Source organism: Mchenga conophoros, linkage group LG17, assembly GCF_057382185.1.
Source record: "Mchenga conophoros isolate Kocher_MC1m ecotype Shallow Benthic linkage group LG17, M_conophoros_male_GT1.1, whole genome shotgun sequence".
NCBI classification, from domain to species: Eukaryota; Metazoa; Chordata; class Actinopteri; order Cichliformes; family Cichlidae; genus Mchenga; species Mchenga conophoros.
Genome location: NC_140542.1, coordinates 33,716,640 through 33,736,313, shown reverse-complemented (window position 1 = coordinate 33,736,313; position 19,674 = coordinate 33,716,640). Strand labels below are relative to the sequence as shown.

The following is a 19,674-nucleotide window of genomic DNA, read 5'->3' as shown; positions in this document are numbered from 1 at the left end:
TTTAACCGTGCAGCAGTTGTGCGAGTGAGTGACAGAAGATGAAAGGAGGGGAGGGGGAGGAATGGGATTTGTAATACAGAGTTACATCTGCTTCTTATCGGTTATTGTGCGCCGCGAGAGGACAATGGAGTTTGGAAGTGTATTAGATGGTGGAGCGGTGGAGTCCTTGGCTAAAACGCAGGGTCATTTCTTTGTGATAGATATAATAGCCAAAACAACCTGTTGGCTGCTGATGACTGTTTGGCTCAGTGGCTTGCAGCGGCACTCAAAAGTGAAATGGGAGAGGAGAAGACGTGTCATTTTAACAACAAACACCTGAAAATTACAGCTGAGTGCTGAAGATGATGTGGTGTTGACATAAATACCCACAGCGAAGCTGAAATTGGTTACAGAAAAAAAAGAAAATCCCAAATTGTAAACGGGGTCACCGAAGGAGGCAAATGATGCCATTCTGGATTTACTTTCTCTCGCCTTTTACTTTTAGATTGAATGAAAATAAATGCATCTCTCCTAACCAGTGTTTGAATTTGATATTAAGATGATACATTTTTGCAAACATTATTTCCTTCCAATTTCAGACGTTTTGAAATATTTGAGAGCAAAACATTGTTAGCGTGTTTCTGCTGCTTAGTAAGTGCCTATTTTCAATAGAATAATTTTCCTCATCACCTCTCATCATAGAATGTAGATAATCACAAGATAGCATAATTATCCCATAATTCCATCAGGAATCAAACTCCCTTTTTATTATTCAATCTCTCTCTGTCTCTCTTCCTCTCCCTCTCTGTAGTTTTTTTTTTTAATCTTCAAAACTCCAGCAGCTTGGTTCCATCTCGTCCAATAAAGAATTTGCAGCCTATAATCCATGCCTGAATATGAATGAATGATGCTAATGAAGTATTGCATTACATAAAGCACACATGAAAGAGCAGCTAATTGCATTTGATGGTGGGGGCAATTCAGACAGAATTCCTAAACGAACAGTTAAGTTCTCAATTTTGAGGATTCCCCATTTTTTTTAAGGGGAGGTAATATGGAGATTTGTTGCAGGGAATAACATGCACAGGCGTGTTTCTGTTGCAAAAGCTAATAGATGGGACAAAAGAGAGCGTGATTGGCCGGTTTCCAATGGCAGCTCGAGTTTGCACCCAGTAGAACTGCAGATGCAAGACAGAAAATCGACCCCACAGTTTGATAAAAATGAGCACTCCACGCTGGCCTATCAGGGCTGAGAGTGAGTCCTATTTTTTCATTAGTGAAGCCCGTGGCTAACTAATACCAGATGAATACAAGACACTGGTTCACTGCCTCCAATATGACCCTATTCTACTTCATTAAATGCTACCTTTTGGCCATGCCGTAGATGGATGCGAGTCAAAGTTAGCATTTCTCTTTCTCCCAACCTTGTGTATTCAAAAGGTAACAAAGTGCTCACTTCTTCTGTTTGGCTGTAATCACTTCCACTTTGTAAAAATGGAACTCTACGCCACTAAGGCTCGAAGGCAAGGAGTCTGCAATGTTTATGTTTTAACATTATAAATATACAATACATCCCAATATTCATATACAAGGGCATTTATTTAGAATCTAGTTTGCATGTTTAGTGCACTTTTTCTGTCATACAGAACGTGAGTGTTTATCAGATACCCTGTTTAAAAAAAAATACATCAAGTTTTTCACAATTCAGGGTCTAGTAAGCACGTATGTAACAGGATGCACGGAGAAAACAACATGAAACATTTCAAATCACACACAAATTTGCACATTGCATACTTTGATGACGGCATAGCTGGCAAGGAAATGAATTGCTATTTTTATTGAAGGCGTCAGTTGTGTGTTTGTGCAGTGTGAGTCTGTCAAAAAAAATAGTAAAACAGTGCTTAACAGTGAAAGACACAACAGGGAGCACTTGGAGTGTAATTAATGGTTTGTGTTCAGATAAAGTGATGTTTAAAACATTACCTGGTACACGCTTTAAAAAAAAGTGGATAATATTAGGAGTAGCTGTACACACTTGATCCGATCTATTAAAACAGGTTAATATGTACATTATTTCCATAACCTCTAAAGTTTCTTTCTCATTCCCCGTACTCATCCCTTGTCCCAGCCCATCACTACAGCAGCTCATTATAGCTAAGTGGGGATATAATTATCATGTGAAAACCACTACATCCACCGGAGTGTCTCAAACTTGACATTTTATCGTATTTATCAACACATGCCACAAATGACCGCCGGTACCTTCTCCTCAGCCTCGCTCCTCCATCTCTCAGTGCCTTCGGCGCCCTCATTCCCTTCCGTCTTTCAAGTCACTTTTAATTCAAACTCTCGCAATGGATGCATTCCACTTGTAGATTCACAATTAAGGCAATTTGGTTTGAATATGTAACGATGTCATTACCATTCCGACTAAATTAGAGCAGAGACTAAAAGGTCAGTTAGGAATTTTCCAGTCGGTTAGAGCCTCTCACATGAGATTTGGGAAGGAAATGCAAAAGTGGTGGAAAAGCTGGACGATTAGCAAGCAGAGCTGGCAGCAGAGCCAGAGGTAAGCAGTGCTCTCCTCGCCTCTAATGTCAAAGGAGGGAAGGAGAGAAAGACGCCAAGTGCACATGTGTGTGGAGTGGCTGTCACTGTCCGTGTAAATTCATTTAAGTGTCTTTTGTATGCTCACGCAAAGAAAGAACTCAAACTCCCACTTCCTATACTTCCTCATGCACTGAAAGTCACACTGAATTAAGGACAAATAATCTATTACATTTGTAATCTTTCCTGGAGGAATATTAGCTTTCAGTTGTGTTGTTGGGTTGAATTTCTGTGATTGACTGTCCACCTACAGAGCAGTTTAGATTAGACTAAAACTCAGGCTAGGCTTTTTTGTAGGGGGAAAAATACTTGCTTTATGATTCTTCATTAGGAATCTACACTGGCACACACTGAGTCATATACCTCTGTCACACTCAAGGCACACTGATAGTATCTCAAGCCTGGCCATGAAGAAAGTTTTATTGTGTAGCGACTACTTTGTTACAGTACTGTTACTGTTTTTGTTTCAGACGCCATTCCTGAATTCTTCTCACTAACAAATTGCAGATCAGTTCAAACTAAACATAATGTAATTAGTTACTGTAGCAGTTGTTTAATGACATATGCACCACCCAGTGTTGAGATTTACAAATGCAGACAGTTTTAGTTAAAAGCAACATAATTAGTTGCAGTTTGACCCTGTGCATGGCATACTTTGTCCACGGAGTTGCTTTGATTTGCTAATAGTGTCTTCATTTAAATATATAGAATCTGAAAGTGACAGGAGAGATTTTTTTTGCACTAGAACCTTTTTGGTTACATTATTTTGGTTAGTCTAGTATTGACAAATCAGAGTTGAGTATGAAACAGTCCCATTAAACACAAAAAGCGAGAAGTAGTTGGTAGAATACAATTACAAAATCACTGGATACAGTTTGACCAAAATGTATTTTTAAAACATATTTGGGCCTGTCGATCAGATAGTAGAGTTTGCAACCTGTACACAAAGGCTGAGAACTTCAACCCATCTTCTCCCTACTTTCCAATCACCCCGTCAACTAAAACTATCCAGGAAATAAATAATTTAGCCTTCCCCTTTTGTGACATATCTCAAATCTGTTGTAAGAAAAGTTGTGGTTAGGGACTAGGGTCAGACAGCCCATGTTCGCGAAAGCACTCCAACAGTGTAGAAAAAGAGTTTTGATATGCTCATTTCCTCAGTGCATAAGAATTATGGGTGGCTGCAGTGGGGTAAATGGAAAGGGAGGAAGGAAATGAGAGAGGGAGGGTGTGATAAATAGAGAGATAAAGAGAGATGGGGCCAGGATAACACGGAGGCTGATCGTTGGATAATCTTGAACAGCGTGCTCTAATTAGAATTCTTATGATACAATTTGGTGGTTGTAATTAGTGGAGATGGGCTGGCTCCTCTCCACGAGCCTTGTTAGTGGAAACACAGCTGTGTTAGAGAGGAGGAGAGCAGACACTCTGCTCTGTCAGAGAAACCACAAAATAATGCCTTCCTCCTCCTTCCCCCTTCCCCCCCTCCCCCAAGTTGTTTCTATCTCTTTCACGCTCTCCACCAATCACATTCTGTCTTCCTCCCATCGCAGCTCAACTTGGTGTCCAGTGTCACCATGTCCAAGAACCTGCCCTCGGCGTCACCCCCCAACTTACCTCAGACACCGACCACGCCCACAGCACCTATCACACCCATGGCTGCAATGCCCCACGTGCCATCGATGCTGGGAGGAGCAAACGTCCCCAGCATGGGAGCCATGCGCAGACGCCACTCGGACAAATATTCCATGCCTTTGTCGTCAGGTAGGACCAACTACTCAGCGCAGCACCTAACACAGATATCAAAATACTTCCAGTTACTGAAAAATTCAATTCCTGATTGAATTTAACATGAAGTGGCTTATTCTCATTTTTATATATTTTATATATTAGTTATTTGACATAAACTAGAATGCCACTTATCTAGTTTAGGATACGTTTCTGTTTTTATCTAATGAAAAAATTATGTTCAATACCTGGAGCTCTGGACTATTAATAGTAATTTCAACTAATCATATTCTAGCAGTTTAGCACACACACAGACATGAAAGTGAACACACACACACACACAACTGACATAAACGCATACCCACAAACCGCAGAGGCTTGTTGGTCTTACCAGTGTGAGCTGTCTGGTGGTGGGTTTATAAAAGCAAGCGTGTGTTTAATCACTCTATATGTAAATAGACAAGAACTTCCTCTGTGCATAAATATTACATGAATGTTAATTAAGTTCAAATAATGGTGGGAAAAAAAAATACAATATTTATTACATTAAGACATTCAATGTGTTAAGCTTTGCATTTTAAACGGGACGTCTTTTGATGTTTATATTTACTCTCTGTGTTTAGTGTGGAGCAACATAAATTATTCAACTTGAGTCTAACTAACTACACGGATTTCATTTTATGGGATGTATTAGTGTTTAAGATCTCTCACGAGAGAGATTAATTAAAAATGCATTTTGTTAGACATGGAAAATGTTGATTTGATGTGCCCCCTTTCTCTGTCAACCCCCCTCCATCCCCATCTCCACCCCAATCCTTACCCCACCCCATTTTAATTTGATGTAACCTTGAGTAAATTCAATACCTAAAGGAATAAAATGTGCCAATTATTTCAGGTGGTGACACAGTATTTATTTTTCCAGAGATTGCCCCAAACTATGAGTTTTATAAGAACGCAGATGTCAGACCGCCATTTACTTATGCAACCCTCATAAGACAGGTGAGTGGGAAATAAATTAACTTTGCCTGATTAGATTAAAATTAATTGCTGCATGAATCGTGGCAGCTCTGCCTCTCTCCTCTCTGTCTGTTGTTGTATGCGTGTCAGTTACCTGGTCTCGTTAGTCAACCGTTATTTGATGTCATCTCATTTCAGGCTATCATGGACTCTGCTGACATGCAGTTAACACTTAATGAAATCTACAGCTGGTTCACGCGCACGTTCGCTTACTTCAGACGCAATGCTGCAACTTGGAAGGTAACCTTCATGAACACCCCTCTTCACCCTCCCGTGCACTTTCACTCCCATCACAGCAAAGCCTGCTCCTTCCTCCTGCTCAAGTCAAACACAAAACCTTAAGAAAGCATATATTTGCTCAGCACAGAGCGATTAGCACTCCTCTCCCCTTTCCTTCCAACCTCTGTCTTGAATGGAGCCCTTTTCTTCTTCTTATTTATTTTTCCACCGTTCTGCCTTTTCTGTTTAGAAATGACAGGCGAAAGAATTATTCTCCCCTCAGATATCGTTTTCTAATTCGGTGCAATTAATAGCGGAGGCTTGGCGTGGAGAGGAGAGGGCTCTGACGCACTAATTATACAGCAGCCACTCCATCATCAGCACCTTTTGTTAAGAGATACACCCCTCCTCCTAGTCCCGAAAACCACCTTCTCTCGCATATCATTGGTTAATTAGGAAGAAAGATGGCTGTTTGCCTGTTAACCAGTTCTCCACTGTGCGGAGGCCAAAGATGCATGCACACAGGAACTCAATGGACACGTGAGCACATACATTGTGCCTGTGAGAGGGGTTAAGAGTGTGGAACTAAAGCAAGGGGGGCAAAGTGAGAACTGGCCTGTCATGGAGGGAGCACTCTTTATTTACCCACACAAAAGGGCCCATTTGTATATCTGTCCCTACAACTTTATTGTCCTGTCTCCCCAACACAAAGATGGTGAAAGATATTTTTCCTGCAGCACATGTTTTAAGCAGAAGTGTGCCTGTCTGCTGATAAAGAAAGCCCAATTTAAGCACCACTGTCTTCATTGCTTTCTTTTTTTGTTATTTATCCTTGGCCCCTGTATGTCATTTGTTAGCTCCCTTTAGCCTTTGTGGCTGCACAGAGGACTGGAGGGAAAACTCAACGAGCCGCTCATCAGCATGCGAGGCGCGTCGCAGCACTAGATTTAGCAAAGTGAATTAATTTGGATTTGGGATGCAAATGAGCACATGGGTGTGTGATCACCAATACAAGAGGACACGTAGTAAGATGGGTGCCCTTTTCCAGTTTGTACAGCGCGCTCCGTGTTTTGCTGCGTAGTGATGTTACGATATGTTCTCACTGGCACCAAACAACACCGCTGCCACCAACATCACCACCGCCACCAGCATCTGAACGGTTTCAAATCTTTCCTGCTCCTTTTTTAGAAAAACATCCTAATCTGCCCCACCCTGCACAAAAGCCAGTGCGATCTATTTACATCTACAGCCTTGCGCTTCCCTTTGTAAGCATTAGGGGGATGATCAGCGATCGGCCTGTCATTTGATTAATGAAGAGAATTTGTTTTTTTTTTAAAAGGGGGAAGAAGAAAGGAGAGAAATGAAAGGTAGTTTAATATCTCAGCTTGGTCTCATAAGCTCAAAAGAGGGATCTGCACCCCACACCCCACTTTTCCTTTCTCTCTCTTTTCTCTCACCCAGAAGCTTATTAGTTCTAACTATATAGCATGCATAATAAAACTGCTCATTTGCTCATTAATATTAAAATTATCATATTCAGAGCCATGGGCATTAAGATCAATCAAATCCTGGGATTTTCAGGTCAGATGCGAGATCTGCTTATGAGGTTTTTTTCTTTCTTTTTTTTCTGAATCCCTTTTTCTTGAGCAGTACACACCAAGCTAAGGGAGATGATAAATATGAGAGGCAGGGATATTAAAGCCAAGGTTATTATTTGTAGAGTCTGATGCATGTTTTAATTATGGACGTATTGTCATATTAATAAAAGAGTGCTTCTTTCTCTAGCTATTTCTTATTTAGTAATTAATGAAAACACCTTATTGTTTTCTTTTAATTTAACAGCAGCTTTGATAATAATATCGAAAAGATGATCGTGTCATTTTACCAGAGTATTTAGACATATAGAAGTCAGTTCAGCTTAATGCCCTGACTTCTGCAGGAACACGCTGTCTCTAACACACACAAACACAGGGGGCTCCTGGCGACTTTTTTTTTCTCCCCCTTCCAATACTGTCATCTTTTAAGCGATGTGTCCATTAAGAACAATGCTTTTCTGGAGCAGGAAGGGTTACTGACATCACATTATCAAGGCCGGCATTACCACTTCTGTCACCACCATAAGCCATTCGCTATGCTGATTACCTCCTTTTAGCCTACTTACTCTGATTGATATGTACTGTGTGCAGGACTTGTAAGAGCATTCGCTCTCACTCAATTTTTTACTAATTAAATCAATGGTGCGTGAATGTTAAGAATTTCTTCAAAATGCAGGGGAAAAAAATCAATTTTGAAGCCTTCCTCGTCTTCATTTTTTTTCTTGATGGATAATGAATGAACATGACTCGCTTTTTTTTTTTACCTCATCCCTCTGACCTGTGCGTTATTTCTCTCTGCCTCCAGAATGCTGTCCGCCACAACCTCAGCCTGCACAAGTGCTTTGTGCGCGTGGAGAATGTGAAGGGGGCAGTGTGGACAGTAGATGAGGTGGAGTACCAGAAACGCAGGTCGCAGAAGATCACGGGGTAGGTGCTCTGCTGACTCATAGATCCAGATCAGTAAAAGATTAAAAGGATCAGTGGAAACGTTGTTAAATACACTCTGCACTCTCTTATTAGCATTACATTACACATTAAGTTATGAACTGATTGACTCATTTGTTGTTGTTTGTTTTGCTTACTTTTTTGTATGCAGAAGCCCATCACTTGTCAAGAATCTGCCCTCCAGTCTTGGCTATGGAACTGCACTAAATGCCAGCTTACAGGTACAGACCAAAACCTTGAGCTGGCTGCCGGTGTTACTTGATTGACAGACAGGACCACTGCCTGAGTGACTGAATGATTACAGTTAATGTGCACAATAGAACTCCGTATTCATACTTCCACTTTGCATATGAGGGAGCAAGTTTTTTTTTTCTTTTTCTAGCTTGAATTACCACCTTGTTCCTTGCTTGTGAATTTCTGCACCTCTCCACTCACTCTGCTCTCTTCCAGTCTGCCATCAGACAGAGAAGGCCACCCTGTGGTTGAATCAAGGAGCAACTCTCGCTCCTTGATTCCCTTCTTTTTCCCTTCTTTCAGCAGTGGCAGCCACCCTAGATTGATAGCGGCATGTGCAAATGCAAGGGCATGTGCATTAATATTTATCTAACCTGTCATAAATGATTTGCCTTCATAGTGTACGCTGGCGAGGTGCTCATGGCAAAAACTTTAAAAATTTAATCACCGTATATAACTTTAATGCTCAGCAGGCGAAAGTGTCAAGAGTTTTTATTATTTGGAGGTAAAGTTTTGGGGGGACTTTTTTTTTTTAATAGCCACACCACACAAGGGCACAGGAATGGCAGGTGAGGGGAAGTAGTTGTCAGGAAAGTGTCACATGGGGAAAAATAGTTTCCAGCTGAACAACACTGAGCCACGGTCTTTAAATAATTACTGTGTTAAATCATAATATTCACTCTTCATACTGCCTCTAAACCACCAAAACAAGTGTGTGACAGTAAATGATTACTCCCTCTTATGCACCCAGTTATTCAGTGTTCCTGGACCTGTCTCTGTCTATTCAAGTTCTAATTCCTAATATTCCCTACTTGTCTCTTCCTCCCACAGGCTGCCCTAGCAGAGACCTCCTTGCCTTTGCTGGGAACCCCGGGGCTCATGGGCAGTGGTGCCACAGGCCCGATGGGAGGCACCTGCCACGGCCTCCTCGGCGGAGACCCGTCCGGACTGACCGCAGGAAGTCCGCCTGGCCAGTTGGGAGGGAGCCCACCGGGGTTGCTGGGTGTTAGTCCCCCAGTTACGCTGAGCGGCAGCCCCCCCATGCTGCTGCAGTCAGCCCACGAGGACCTCAACGGTTCAGTCGACCACCTGGACACCAACGGACACAGCAGCCCCAGATACTCCCCTCCAGTACACATGTAAGCTCCTGCACATAGAAGAAAATATACCTGCAAGTAATTTAACTCTTGGGGCTACTTAGACCTCTAAGAACTCAAATTTGTGCACATCATCTGCACTTTTCTCAGATTAAACACTGATCTTAAGACATTGTCAAAGATTCTTTTTAGAAAACCTAAAAGCTTTTTGAAACACAAACCACAATTCACCCCCAGTCGATCTCATTAAAAGCTGCCGGTGCTTATACTGCCCTTTACTCAGCCCATAACAGCTGCTGTGTGGATTTAAATGACAACCATTACAGCATACCTATGATGTTGCAGCATGCACACGATGGATCAGAGTTCCTATTTCATGCTTCATAATGTTAAATGTGGTGGGTATGCACTAATTTACACCTCACACATTTTTAAGAGTGCTTATCTAAGTATGCAAGCACACATTGACCCCTCCCCTTTGTACGCCTATGTTGAATTCCTTTGTTAGTTTAATTGCCTGACATTTAACCCTCTGTATCAGTATTTATTTCAGTTTTCTCTGACCCAAGGGCAGGGTTCAATTTCCAGTACGTACGATATCATAAGCAGACTTTTTCTCATCCTTTATCTTCTGCTGTAATTTGATTGTCTTTGTGCTTATACCTGAGGTGAGGCGGACGCTTGGCCAACAGTTAGTCTATAAATAGGCTCTATTACACATTTGTCTTTAATTACACCACCGTCTGCATTATAGGGGTTTAGCTGCTGTATTTTATGCAAGACTGTGCCTATTAATATTTAGCAAGTGTAGCATTAATTACTTTAAAAATCTCTCCCTTCCTCATCCCTCATTTAACGTGGCTAAGAGAAAGCGAGTGTGAGAGAGAGTGAGAGTGATTTTAAAAATTGATTTCATGTGACTTTTAGGAATGTCTGGGCTGCTGATGTCACAAAGAACTATCTGCGTAAGCACTCGCTGTGGAAAAATGAAGCACACACGGAAACAAACACAAAGAAATGATTCTTATATGATTCTCGTCCACTCTCCTTCAAAGACCATGTTGGAAACCTATCAGCTAGTCACTTCTTTAATGGATAAAAGATGCACTTCTGCTTCATGTGACTAAGTGTATCAGAGAGAACAGAGGAGTGTTTGGTTAGTCCTTAGTACCAGACATCTATACATTAATCTGTTTGGACATGTTTACCCCTCTCTGAAAGGGGGTAATAAGTGGAGCAAATCTGCCCAGCTCCAGACAGAATCCAGTGTTACCACTCCCTCGGCTCATTTAATTTTTAGTAACAGGACAGCACTTCCTTTTTCTTGCATTCTCTTTTCTCCGGCCGCACTAGCCTTGACACTTGCAAGGGTAGCTAGATTAGAAGATTAGACGCATCCATCCATCCTTCTCTTCCTCCCTCGGTCCCCGCCCGCCTTTACAAAGCCACAACAACCTCAAAATGGAAGAAATGTGTTTTTCATGAATGGCTTTTCAAAGATGTGTTTAAATAATAGAGTGGCTTGTAGCACTAAACTAAATAGTACATCACCTTGAAGGCCTTTCTCTGGAGAGGAGTCCTCAGCACAAGCAAGTCCATACAAACCTCTTCTTCTCCTAAATGTCCGAAGGTTAATGATATCTACTTAACTGCAAAGCAGGCTGCCCCGGGCCATCCCGGGTTTGTGCATACTGGTGTGAGCGTGTGCACGTCATGTAGTTTTGGTTCTGAATACTTATGCAGAAGTGCCACGCTGTCTAAAAACTTTATTGTATTGATTATTAGAGCTGGGCGATAGAACGATAACGATATGTATCGCGATATAACTTTTACTCGATAGAGAAATTAAGCTATCGCGATAGACCTCGCCGCTCTTGTCCTCTTAAAAAAAAAAAAAAAAAAGGTCAGCCAATCCAAATTAGGTAGCGCAGAGCCGAACCAATCACAGCCGCAGCGTCACGTCGCGTGACTTGTTACGTACAGCACAAGTGCCAAGCCGCACGTGTGTTTGTTTGGGAAGCAGCCAGCGGGTAATGGAGGAAATGAGTGTGCCGACTAGAAAAATCAACCGAGCGTGACCGAAGAGAAAACAGATGATGGTTCCAATGCCGGAGAGATTGTCGAACAGAAGAGCCAAAGAAGTTCCGTAGTTTGAAGGTATTTCGGCTATTTCAAGTCTGACAAAAAACAGAGTAGCGTGCACTGTAAATTGTGCCGAAAGCAAGTCTGGAAATACAATAAACTGGTGCATGCGTCACACTGTGCGCCACGTTATTGTTTCGGTGAAATGAATTTCTACAATACTGTTACTGTTAATTCTACTCTCTGCAGTGTTTAAATGCTTACATATACACACAGTTACTGTCCGTCCACACATACGACTCGGTTCTGCTTCTATGCCGCAGCTTTGTTTACTTTTTCCCACCGAGGCTTCTAGACTTCTGATTGGCCAACATTTCTGCACGGTTAGGAATCTAGCGCCACCTGCTGCTTTGGCATGTTCATAGCAGCGTTTTCCTTCATTTCTGCCTTTATGTGTGGACGGGATTCTTTTTTAAAACGAAAACGGAAAATCTCCGTTTTCAAAAATACCCGTGTACGTGTGGACGTAGCCTCAGTCTCTGACTGGAAGCGCTAATTCGTCATTCGGCTTTTGTCAGACTAAAGTAACTGTTAAAACTGTTTGAAAAGCTCAGCTATACAACAAGGAGAGATTGAGAATTTCCTTTTAGTTCTCAGTTTATTTGATATTGACAAAAGTTAGTCAGTTTTGTCTGTTCTTCTGTAAAACAAACTAAGATTTATTTTTAGAATTAATATTTTGTTTCTAAGTGGAATTGACAATTTAGTCTGTTTCGTTTGTTCTATTTTGAAACTTAAACGCTTTAGCGGCTGCCTTTTGTGTAGTTTGCAATATTTGCCTTTATTTATCTGAAAAAGTCTCATGTTCCTTAAGTACATCTACCCTGTTGAACTTATTATGGGAAATAAATATTTAAATCAAAACAAGCTGCTGATTATTTCACATTTTACTTGTGAGCAACGGCACATTTAAATCTTACAAATATAGTTATTTGGCTTATATCGTGATAGATATCGTTATCGACTGAAATGAAAAAAACATATCGTGATATGAAAAAATCTCATATCGCCCAGCTCTATTGATTATTTCATTTCGTAAAACATGTTTTAGGTTGGAGCCGCGTAATCCGTGTCCACGTTGAGTGAGTTAGATATTTAATTGCACCAATCTTGATAACAGGATTAAAGACTGTAAACACATCTTTTTTCAATTTAAATGTCTAAATGAATGACTGGTTTAAGGTGAAACCAAGTCTATTGTTTATATTTCCACTGAAACCTTTGGCTTTGTTCAGTGTAGCCACAGGCTAAAAAGTAGTAGTGTCCTTAACACCAGTCCAAACATCTGCAAACCTCCTCGCAACAAGCCCTGAGTGATGTAGTTATTGTTCACTCAACTGATTCTGAGATGAGAGCCAATAAACGTGTCATCACACTGAGGCCCAACTCTCTTTGGTGTCTGAAATTTTGCAAACTTTTATTGCCCCTCCTTCACTACCAACCCTCCCTCCCTTCCCCAGGCTGCCTGCACTCCTCTCATACTCTATCTTCCTCACCGCACTACTTCTCCTGCTCCCCCATCGCAGCCTACCATTAGATCCATGCACTAATGATCGCATTTGTCCCGACATACCTCTGCATGATTGCAGGTGCTAATCTCCAATTGATGTGAGAGCCAGGCATCTCTAGAACCCACACACACATACACACACTCGAAGCACTGCGTATTTATTACATCGCAAAAGTCCTGCTGAGTGACTCAATAATGGCAGCTAGCTATTAAGTACTAAATGGCTCATCCACATATTTTAATAAAGTGTCACAAAGCCTGTGAACGTTATCGTCGGAGCCACACAAACATCTAATGAGGTGCATGAGAACACATTCCAGTCTGCCAGGTGATCCACGTGATGCATTCAAGTACAGACTCATTGTCATTTTCGGGAAATGGTGTTTAAAAAAACACCATTTCTTCTTTATGAAACACTTTTTATTGTGCTCGACAAAACTAGGGATGCATCACTTCACTCGCTGTGGGCACCAGCTGAACAATGATTTGTATCTGGTGCTAGTATACAAATATAAAGTACTGATCAGCATCAGTGGACATATTAAATGTTTACAGCATGGCGTTTATGAACAGCTATAACTAATGAGTGAAAGGTGGGGTACAGCCTCACATAGTGACCTAAACATCCCTTTATACAGCCACATTTTAGTGTCTCAGAAAGTGTTTTTGTCCAAGCACTCATGTAGAACATAAAATATTTCAGCAACAAATTTGTAACTTTCTGGCAATCAGCCCATCATTTTATCACCTTTCAACACCAGTTTTACTCTCCATCGGCAACATAAATAAATAACTTAATTTAAAAAAAATCTGTCTTTCCATGCTGTTAGCTGTTACATCGGCAGGTAAGAGGACGTGGAGGTGTTGTTGTCTTATCTCCCACCTTCTGTAAACCTGAGGCACAGAAACAGAAAGGTTCATCCGCTCCTGTTCGCATCCTGCTAAGATCAGCCTCCCTTTCTCATCCCACCACATCAGAATATTAATTTACAGTATTTGGCTCTGAATATTAAAGTCATCTGTACCTTTTAAAATTCTTTTCAAATTCAAAGTCCCCCCTGCCCTCCCCGCTTCCACTGATGAAGGCAACCCAGGAGAGAGGCTTCCTAACATACTACCACTTGATAAGTCTCCCTCTCTCTCTCTCCCCGCTCTCCTCTTTCAGAGTCTAGGGGGATTTTCTGATGCATCCGATGTGTCAAAAATAATTAGCTTTTGTCAGATTTATCATCATGGCACAAACCCCTCTCCCTGACTAGAGCCCCAGATCGTGTTATGCCTTGTTTGTGTGTGACAGCATTATTATTCTTGTTAGTGGCCCGACACTTCTTTTTTTCCCCCGCCCACTCCTCTGTTGTTCTGAAACATAAGGCGTCCTGTGAGCAGCGCCATTGCTGCTTCCTGCCCAGTGCTTATTGACACTGGCTAAAGATATTCATCCATTTAGAGTTAAAAACATGTATCATGGTGTCCGAGCGAACTGCCGGGGCTGAAGTTGATTAATGGCAGAACCTAGCTGCCGGTTTTTCCTCTTGAGGAGTGACACGCACAGCCCCTGCATATTAACGAGTGGCTGCGCTTTCTATTAACTAGATAAAAAAGCCTCTCCTCTGCCTTTGCTCCAGGGGGCTCAGGGATGAGAAATTCTCCATTATTTATTATGTGGCCTGTTTTTTCCCCCCCTTTTTTTCCTTTTTCATGTATTTCAACCTGGTGTCATCAGTAAACTTTTAAATGCCAAACATGTCTGGAACATCACAGCTTATCGGCCTTACAGAGGCCATGTTTTTCATGCAATTTTCATGCGCTTACTTACAGTAGACGTGAGGCATCATGTCGAATTAGTGTCTCGCAAACAACATGTTACTTTCTAGATAATGCATGTAACGCCTGTTTTTTTGATGCCACTGAATATTTGTCTGTTAGCTGAACACAGTCCATGCAGTAACGGGAATTACTCCTCCACACCTCTTTTGCACATTGCGTTATGGTGGTAATAAGTCACCTGACTATGTTCCCTTCATAATTTACTTGTAAATGAGGTTTCCCTTACTTTAAATGTTATACTTTACAGTTTACCATAAAATCATGTGTATTTTTCCTCTGGCCTGTATTGCTATTTATCCATTGTTTTGGTATCAGTTGGCCAGTTGTGGAGATTCTGATGCAGAGGTGTCTGCATTCGTTGAAAAGTAGAGAAACTAAATGGCCCACAAGCCTCTATCTGCTTTTTCCCTAAAACATGTGATTTCGTTTCATTACATTCAACAGATGCAAACGCAACCATCCTGATGGATAAATAGCACTGCATGCCTGAGAAAACTTGTCATTTTCTGATGAACTGTCCCTTTAAATGTGATCGTGCTGCAGGGATTTGTCATTGAATTAAAGAATAAGTCTAACATTTATCATTTATCGCCTATGTGCTTGCGTCATAGGCCACCCATTCACATAAAGGAGGAGCCACTTAATATGGACGACGACGACTGTCCGATGTCACTTGTGACGACAGCCAATCACAGTCCAGAGCTGGAGGAGGACCGGGAGCTGGAGGAAGGGAACTTATCGGAAGATCTGGAGTGACTAGGATACAGTTTTTGGTCAACATATCCCTTCACCGAACCGCACTGTTTCTCTCACACAGACCTCCCGCAAGACTAGAAACCACTCCACAGTCCAAGCAACCACAGCTGACTCTCTTTGTCTCTCTCACCACTGGGACTATTTATTGAGCATGTATCCGGATAGAGACTGGGCCAAAGGAACTCTTTGTTGCAGCCCTTTGGGATCCCCCAAACACAAGCAGGCATAAGATGTCTGATTGGGAAAAAAATTGAACTCTTTGAGACCTGTTTCATTAGGGGATGGCGTGGCCACATACCGTGTAAGGATGATAGACTCATGGATGGGGAACACCATGTTCCGTTGAAAGCTAGCGGCCTCATATACTGCCAAAAAGGAAGACATTTTATGTTTGTGAATAATCCAACCCACAGTAGTTGTTAATGTCTAGAGACAATTGCTGGTTCAATTCAAGTTGTTGCTCTGTTATCATTTGCACAGGAGTAGTCTCAGAAATTTGTGTCACTGCCTGTATGTTGCTACTATTATGAAACCCAGTATATTATTTTCAGCTTTCTTTTAAAACCATTGTTAATTTCCCAAATACGATTTCTTTTTAGATACCACCAACTGTAAATGCCATTCCCCAAATCACACCAGAAACGGAACTGCGGTACCAAGACTGTTGTTGCAGCTGTCCATAAAAAAAACACAAAAAACACAAAAACAAAAAAAAACAAAGGAGAAAAAAAAATAAGAAAAAAGTTGGCTTCCAGTCTGTTATCTGTTTGTGAATAAACAAAAAAATTTAAATTAAGTTGGGGAAGAAATAAGTTTGTTAAAAAGCGCCATTTCCAAAACAAATGCATTTCTGCATAATTTTCTTCTCACTGTTCTCCTTTTACCTCCTCGTTCGAAAGCTTTGTCTACCTTCAAACAGTCACAGGCAACAGCTAGAAACCAAAGCCAACACTAGCAATGGCCAATAGCTTATAGACAGAAGCCACCAAACTCCTCTTGGTCCGCCTTCTGCCACTTTAAACTAGTACAAAGAGAAGCTTTTGTTCCGCAAACTACCTTGGAATAACCTCTGGGATTGTTTCATTTAGCCCTATACAAAGATGATCATGAGGAAGATGGAGGGAAAATAAAGGCTGGTTTTGATGTGAAATTTGCTAACTCATAGAAAAAAAAGACAAAACAAACAAAAAAAGTCCACTTTGGAGATTTTCTGCCAGACATACCATAGGTAGGAGGTGATGTGATGTTTGAACTGCAGGCATTTTGTGCTGTAACTGGTAGAGAGCAGCTAACTGTAAAAGTGGATCATGACCAAAACATTTGTGTATTCAATGGAAGTGCAGAAACATTGTGTTGTTGTGAATTTTTATTTTATTCTATTTTTTTTTTTTACTTTTTCTTATGCATTACACATAGTTGTTTTTCTTTATTTATTTTTATTTTTTCTAACCTGGTGAATATGTATTGTTCTAAGTGGGACTGTCAAAATAATGTCTTTATTCCGTGGCTTTTTTTTCTTTCTTCCGAGCCGCGTCAAAACCGAAACTGAAAACATCGCTAACCAAACATGAAGAATATCTAGTGAAGCCAAATAAGTCACATTTTCAAGTGAATATGAAATGATGTGGCTTGGTTACCGTGGAAAAGCAAATAGTAATAGCCATTGCGGAAGAGGATTATCTACCTTTTTCTAGGTGAGATTTGCTTTAACTTCATCAAATCCTCGTCGCGTGGGTCTGTGCAGCTTCCAAACGCGTACGAAAGGCATCGCCACTGATGGCGCTCTGGGTAGACAGCCAGCTTTTTATATCACGCTTTAGGGTGACTTAAAGAGAGGTAGTTACTGTGGAAACTACGTCCCATCATTTCACAGCCAGTGTCATCTAGAAAAGCGTTGTTGCTTTAATGGTCATTTATGTTTTCAGTAAACCAAAGTTACACAAAATTCTGCCTCCTCTTGTATGGGATAAAGAAAACCTGAAACTACACACAGTATAACTACACAAACACACACATGTGTCAGAGACTAGCATACACAGACCTTAGGCTTGTGGTCTGCCAGCTTTCTTGTTTTGGTTAAATCTCCAGCTGCTGAAAACGTATGCTGTCAATGACCTGACGTGGCTTTGTGTCTTGCTGCGGCAGCGAGCAACGTGTCTGCTCTGTTTAGACCAAAATGGAAACACACTGTGCATATGTATGTTTTCAAGTGTTGTGCCAAGCCAAAGAACAGGGCTTGTAAGAGCTTAACACACAAGACACGTGCGGTACTGTACAAACGCTCAGCTTGTAAAGTACACACACATACACACGCGTACCAGTTCCACGTCAAGAGGGTACTGGGCCCTGGAACAAAGCTTATCCCTTCAATACTTAGCTGGAGTCAGCAAAACGACTTGAAGACGACGTTCTTAATAATCTTATCACACCAAATAAAAAGGACACTGCGTCTTTCCAAAAAAAAAAGAAAAAAAAGGGGTCTCCCACTTACCCAAAAAGGCTTTCTAAAAGCTCCTACCTCTGCACAACAACCAATTCAGAACAATTACGATGGATTGCACGAGTTACGAGAATGCCACAAGAGCCGTTACACTTTACTGCGCTTGTCTCATAGGACGTGGCTCAAGCCCAACGTTTACATTCCCTGCGTCAAGATATGGAAGATTTGCATTGTAATAGGTTGTCCTCAAAACATTTGTAGAATGATAATGTATAGATTATCTGTAAGGGAATATTGTGTTTTTTTTAAAATGCATGTCTAAAAAAATCATTTGGTGGACTGGAAATGAGAACTAATAAAAAGAATATAATAAAAACCATGGGGATGATGGCCTAACTGTACGTACAATGCATAGGAGTGCGTTACCTCAGATATACTGTTTTGGGAGGGATAAAAACCTGTCAGCCACAGAATGCATATTACCTGTAGATTTGCATGGGTTTTGTATAAATTAAGTAAAAAAAAAAATGTCTAAAATAGTTGCTTGCACATAATACCAGAAAGACCTCCAGAACTGCGATCTGCTCCTCCACTAGATTTTAGGATTGTCTGGATTTTCTGGGTTGATTTTTGTCTGTATTTTGATAACTGTGCATACTTATGTAAAAAAAAAAATGTTGGTGGACCCATAAATTTACCAGACTTTTTTCTAAGAGGAAAAAAAAATCTCAGTGTTTCTTTTCTGACTTACCTGAATTTTTACTGTTTCTCTCTCATTGCTCGCTAAGAATAGCAAACTTGCTTTTTCTGCATCTGCTTTGCGTAGCTGTAAGGCTTAACCTAATGTGTGTATTTATTGCTTGTACCTCTGTGCATACTTTATGAAGCATTATGTCTGGCAGTTGAGTCATGTATCCTTTCTACTGCTATCCTTCTCTAATAATTGAGAATATGATCCCCCTATGTATACAGTAAATTGGGACTGTAGCAAACATATGTTTATGTAATTGGTGAGAACTTTTCTTTGGTTTGTTTTTGTTTTCATTTCCTTTTTGATCGATCGATCCAGCGACTTTTTTTGATACTTTTCATTAATGTGTACTGTGTCCATACGTTAAAAGTTCTCTGACATTAGAAGGTCATGGTTGAGAATTGTAACAGACATTATTTTCTGTATTCATGGCATTTCACTGCTGAATAAAATAAAGGACCAAAACTTGGAATTTGAAAAGCAACTGTCTACCTCCAGCATCAGAGAGTAAATTATTTTCCCTCCACTGTTGTATCTTTTATTCTACAAAGGCACAGCCATGAAAATCTAGCTGGCATTACACTTTTAAGGTTTCAGGAGCTGCTACTTCAGAGATGTGAAGGAAGGGGGTGGAAAAACAATTAAAATTTAATGTATGTGTTACAAGCCTTTTTTCCAGCCTCCAGTACCCAGAGTCTTGTTTAGAGGAGCGGGGCAAGGCACTGTATTGCCCACCCCTCTGGACCTGTAATGGGTTTAGCCTTTGTATGATTCAAGCCACACTGCTTTCATGTACCGTACGCGTGTCCCAGTCTACACCCAAGCAC

General features: G+C 41.0%; 1 protein-coding gene across 9 annotated transcripts in view; it reads left to right on the top strand.

Moving 5' to 3' along the window:
- Positions 1-19,331, top strand: part of foxp2 (forkhead box P2) — a 104,367-nt gene extending 85,036 nt beyond the window's left edge. For 8 of the 9 annotated variants that reach the window (XM_085253020.1, XM_085253016.1, XM_085253014.1 and 5 more), the window contains 7 exons: positions 4,140-4,350; positions 5,210-5,313; positions 5,470-5,571; positions 7,951-8,072; positions 8,242-8,311; positions 9,156-9,463; positions 15,512-19,331. In XM_085253020.1, coding sequence (XP_085109146.1) covers positions 4,140-4,350; positions 5,210-5,313; positions 5,470-5,571; positions 7,951-8,072; positions 8,242-8,311; positions 9,156-9,463; positions 15,512-15,656 — 1,062 coding nt within the window. In that variant the 3' untranslated portion in view covers positions 15,657-19,331. The remainder of the gene's footprint in view (positions 1-4,139; positions 4,351-5,209; positions 5,314-5,469; positions 5,572-7,950; positions 8,073-8,241; positions 8,312-9,155; positions 9,464-15,511) is intronic. The other variant, XM_085253019.1, reaches the window with a different exon arrangement.
- The last annotated feature ends 343 nt before the right edge of the window (positions 19,332-19,674 follow it).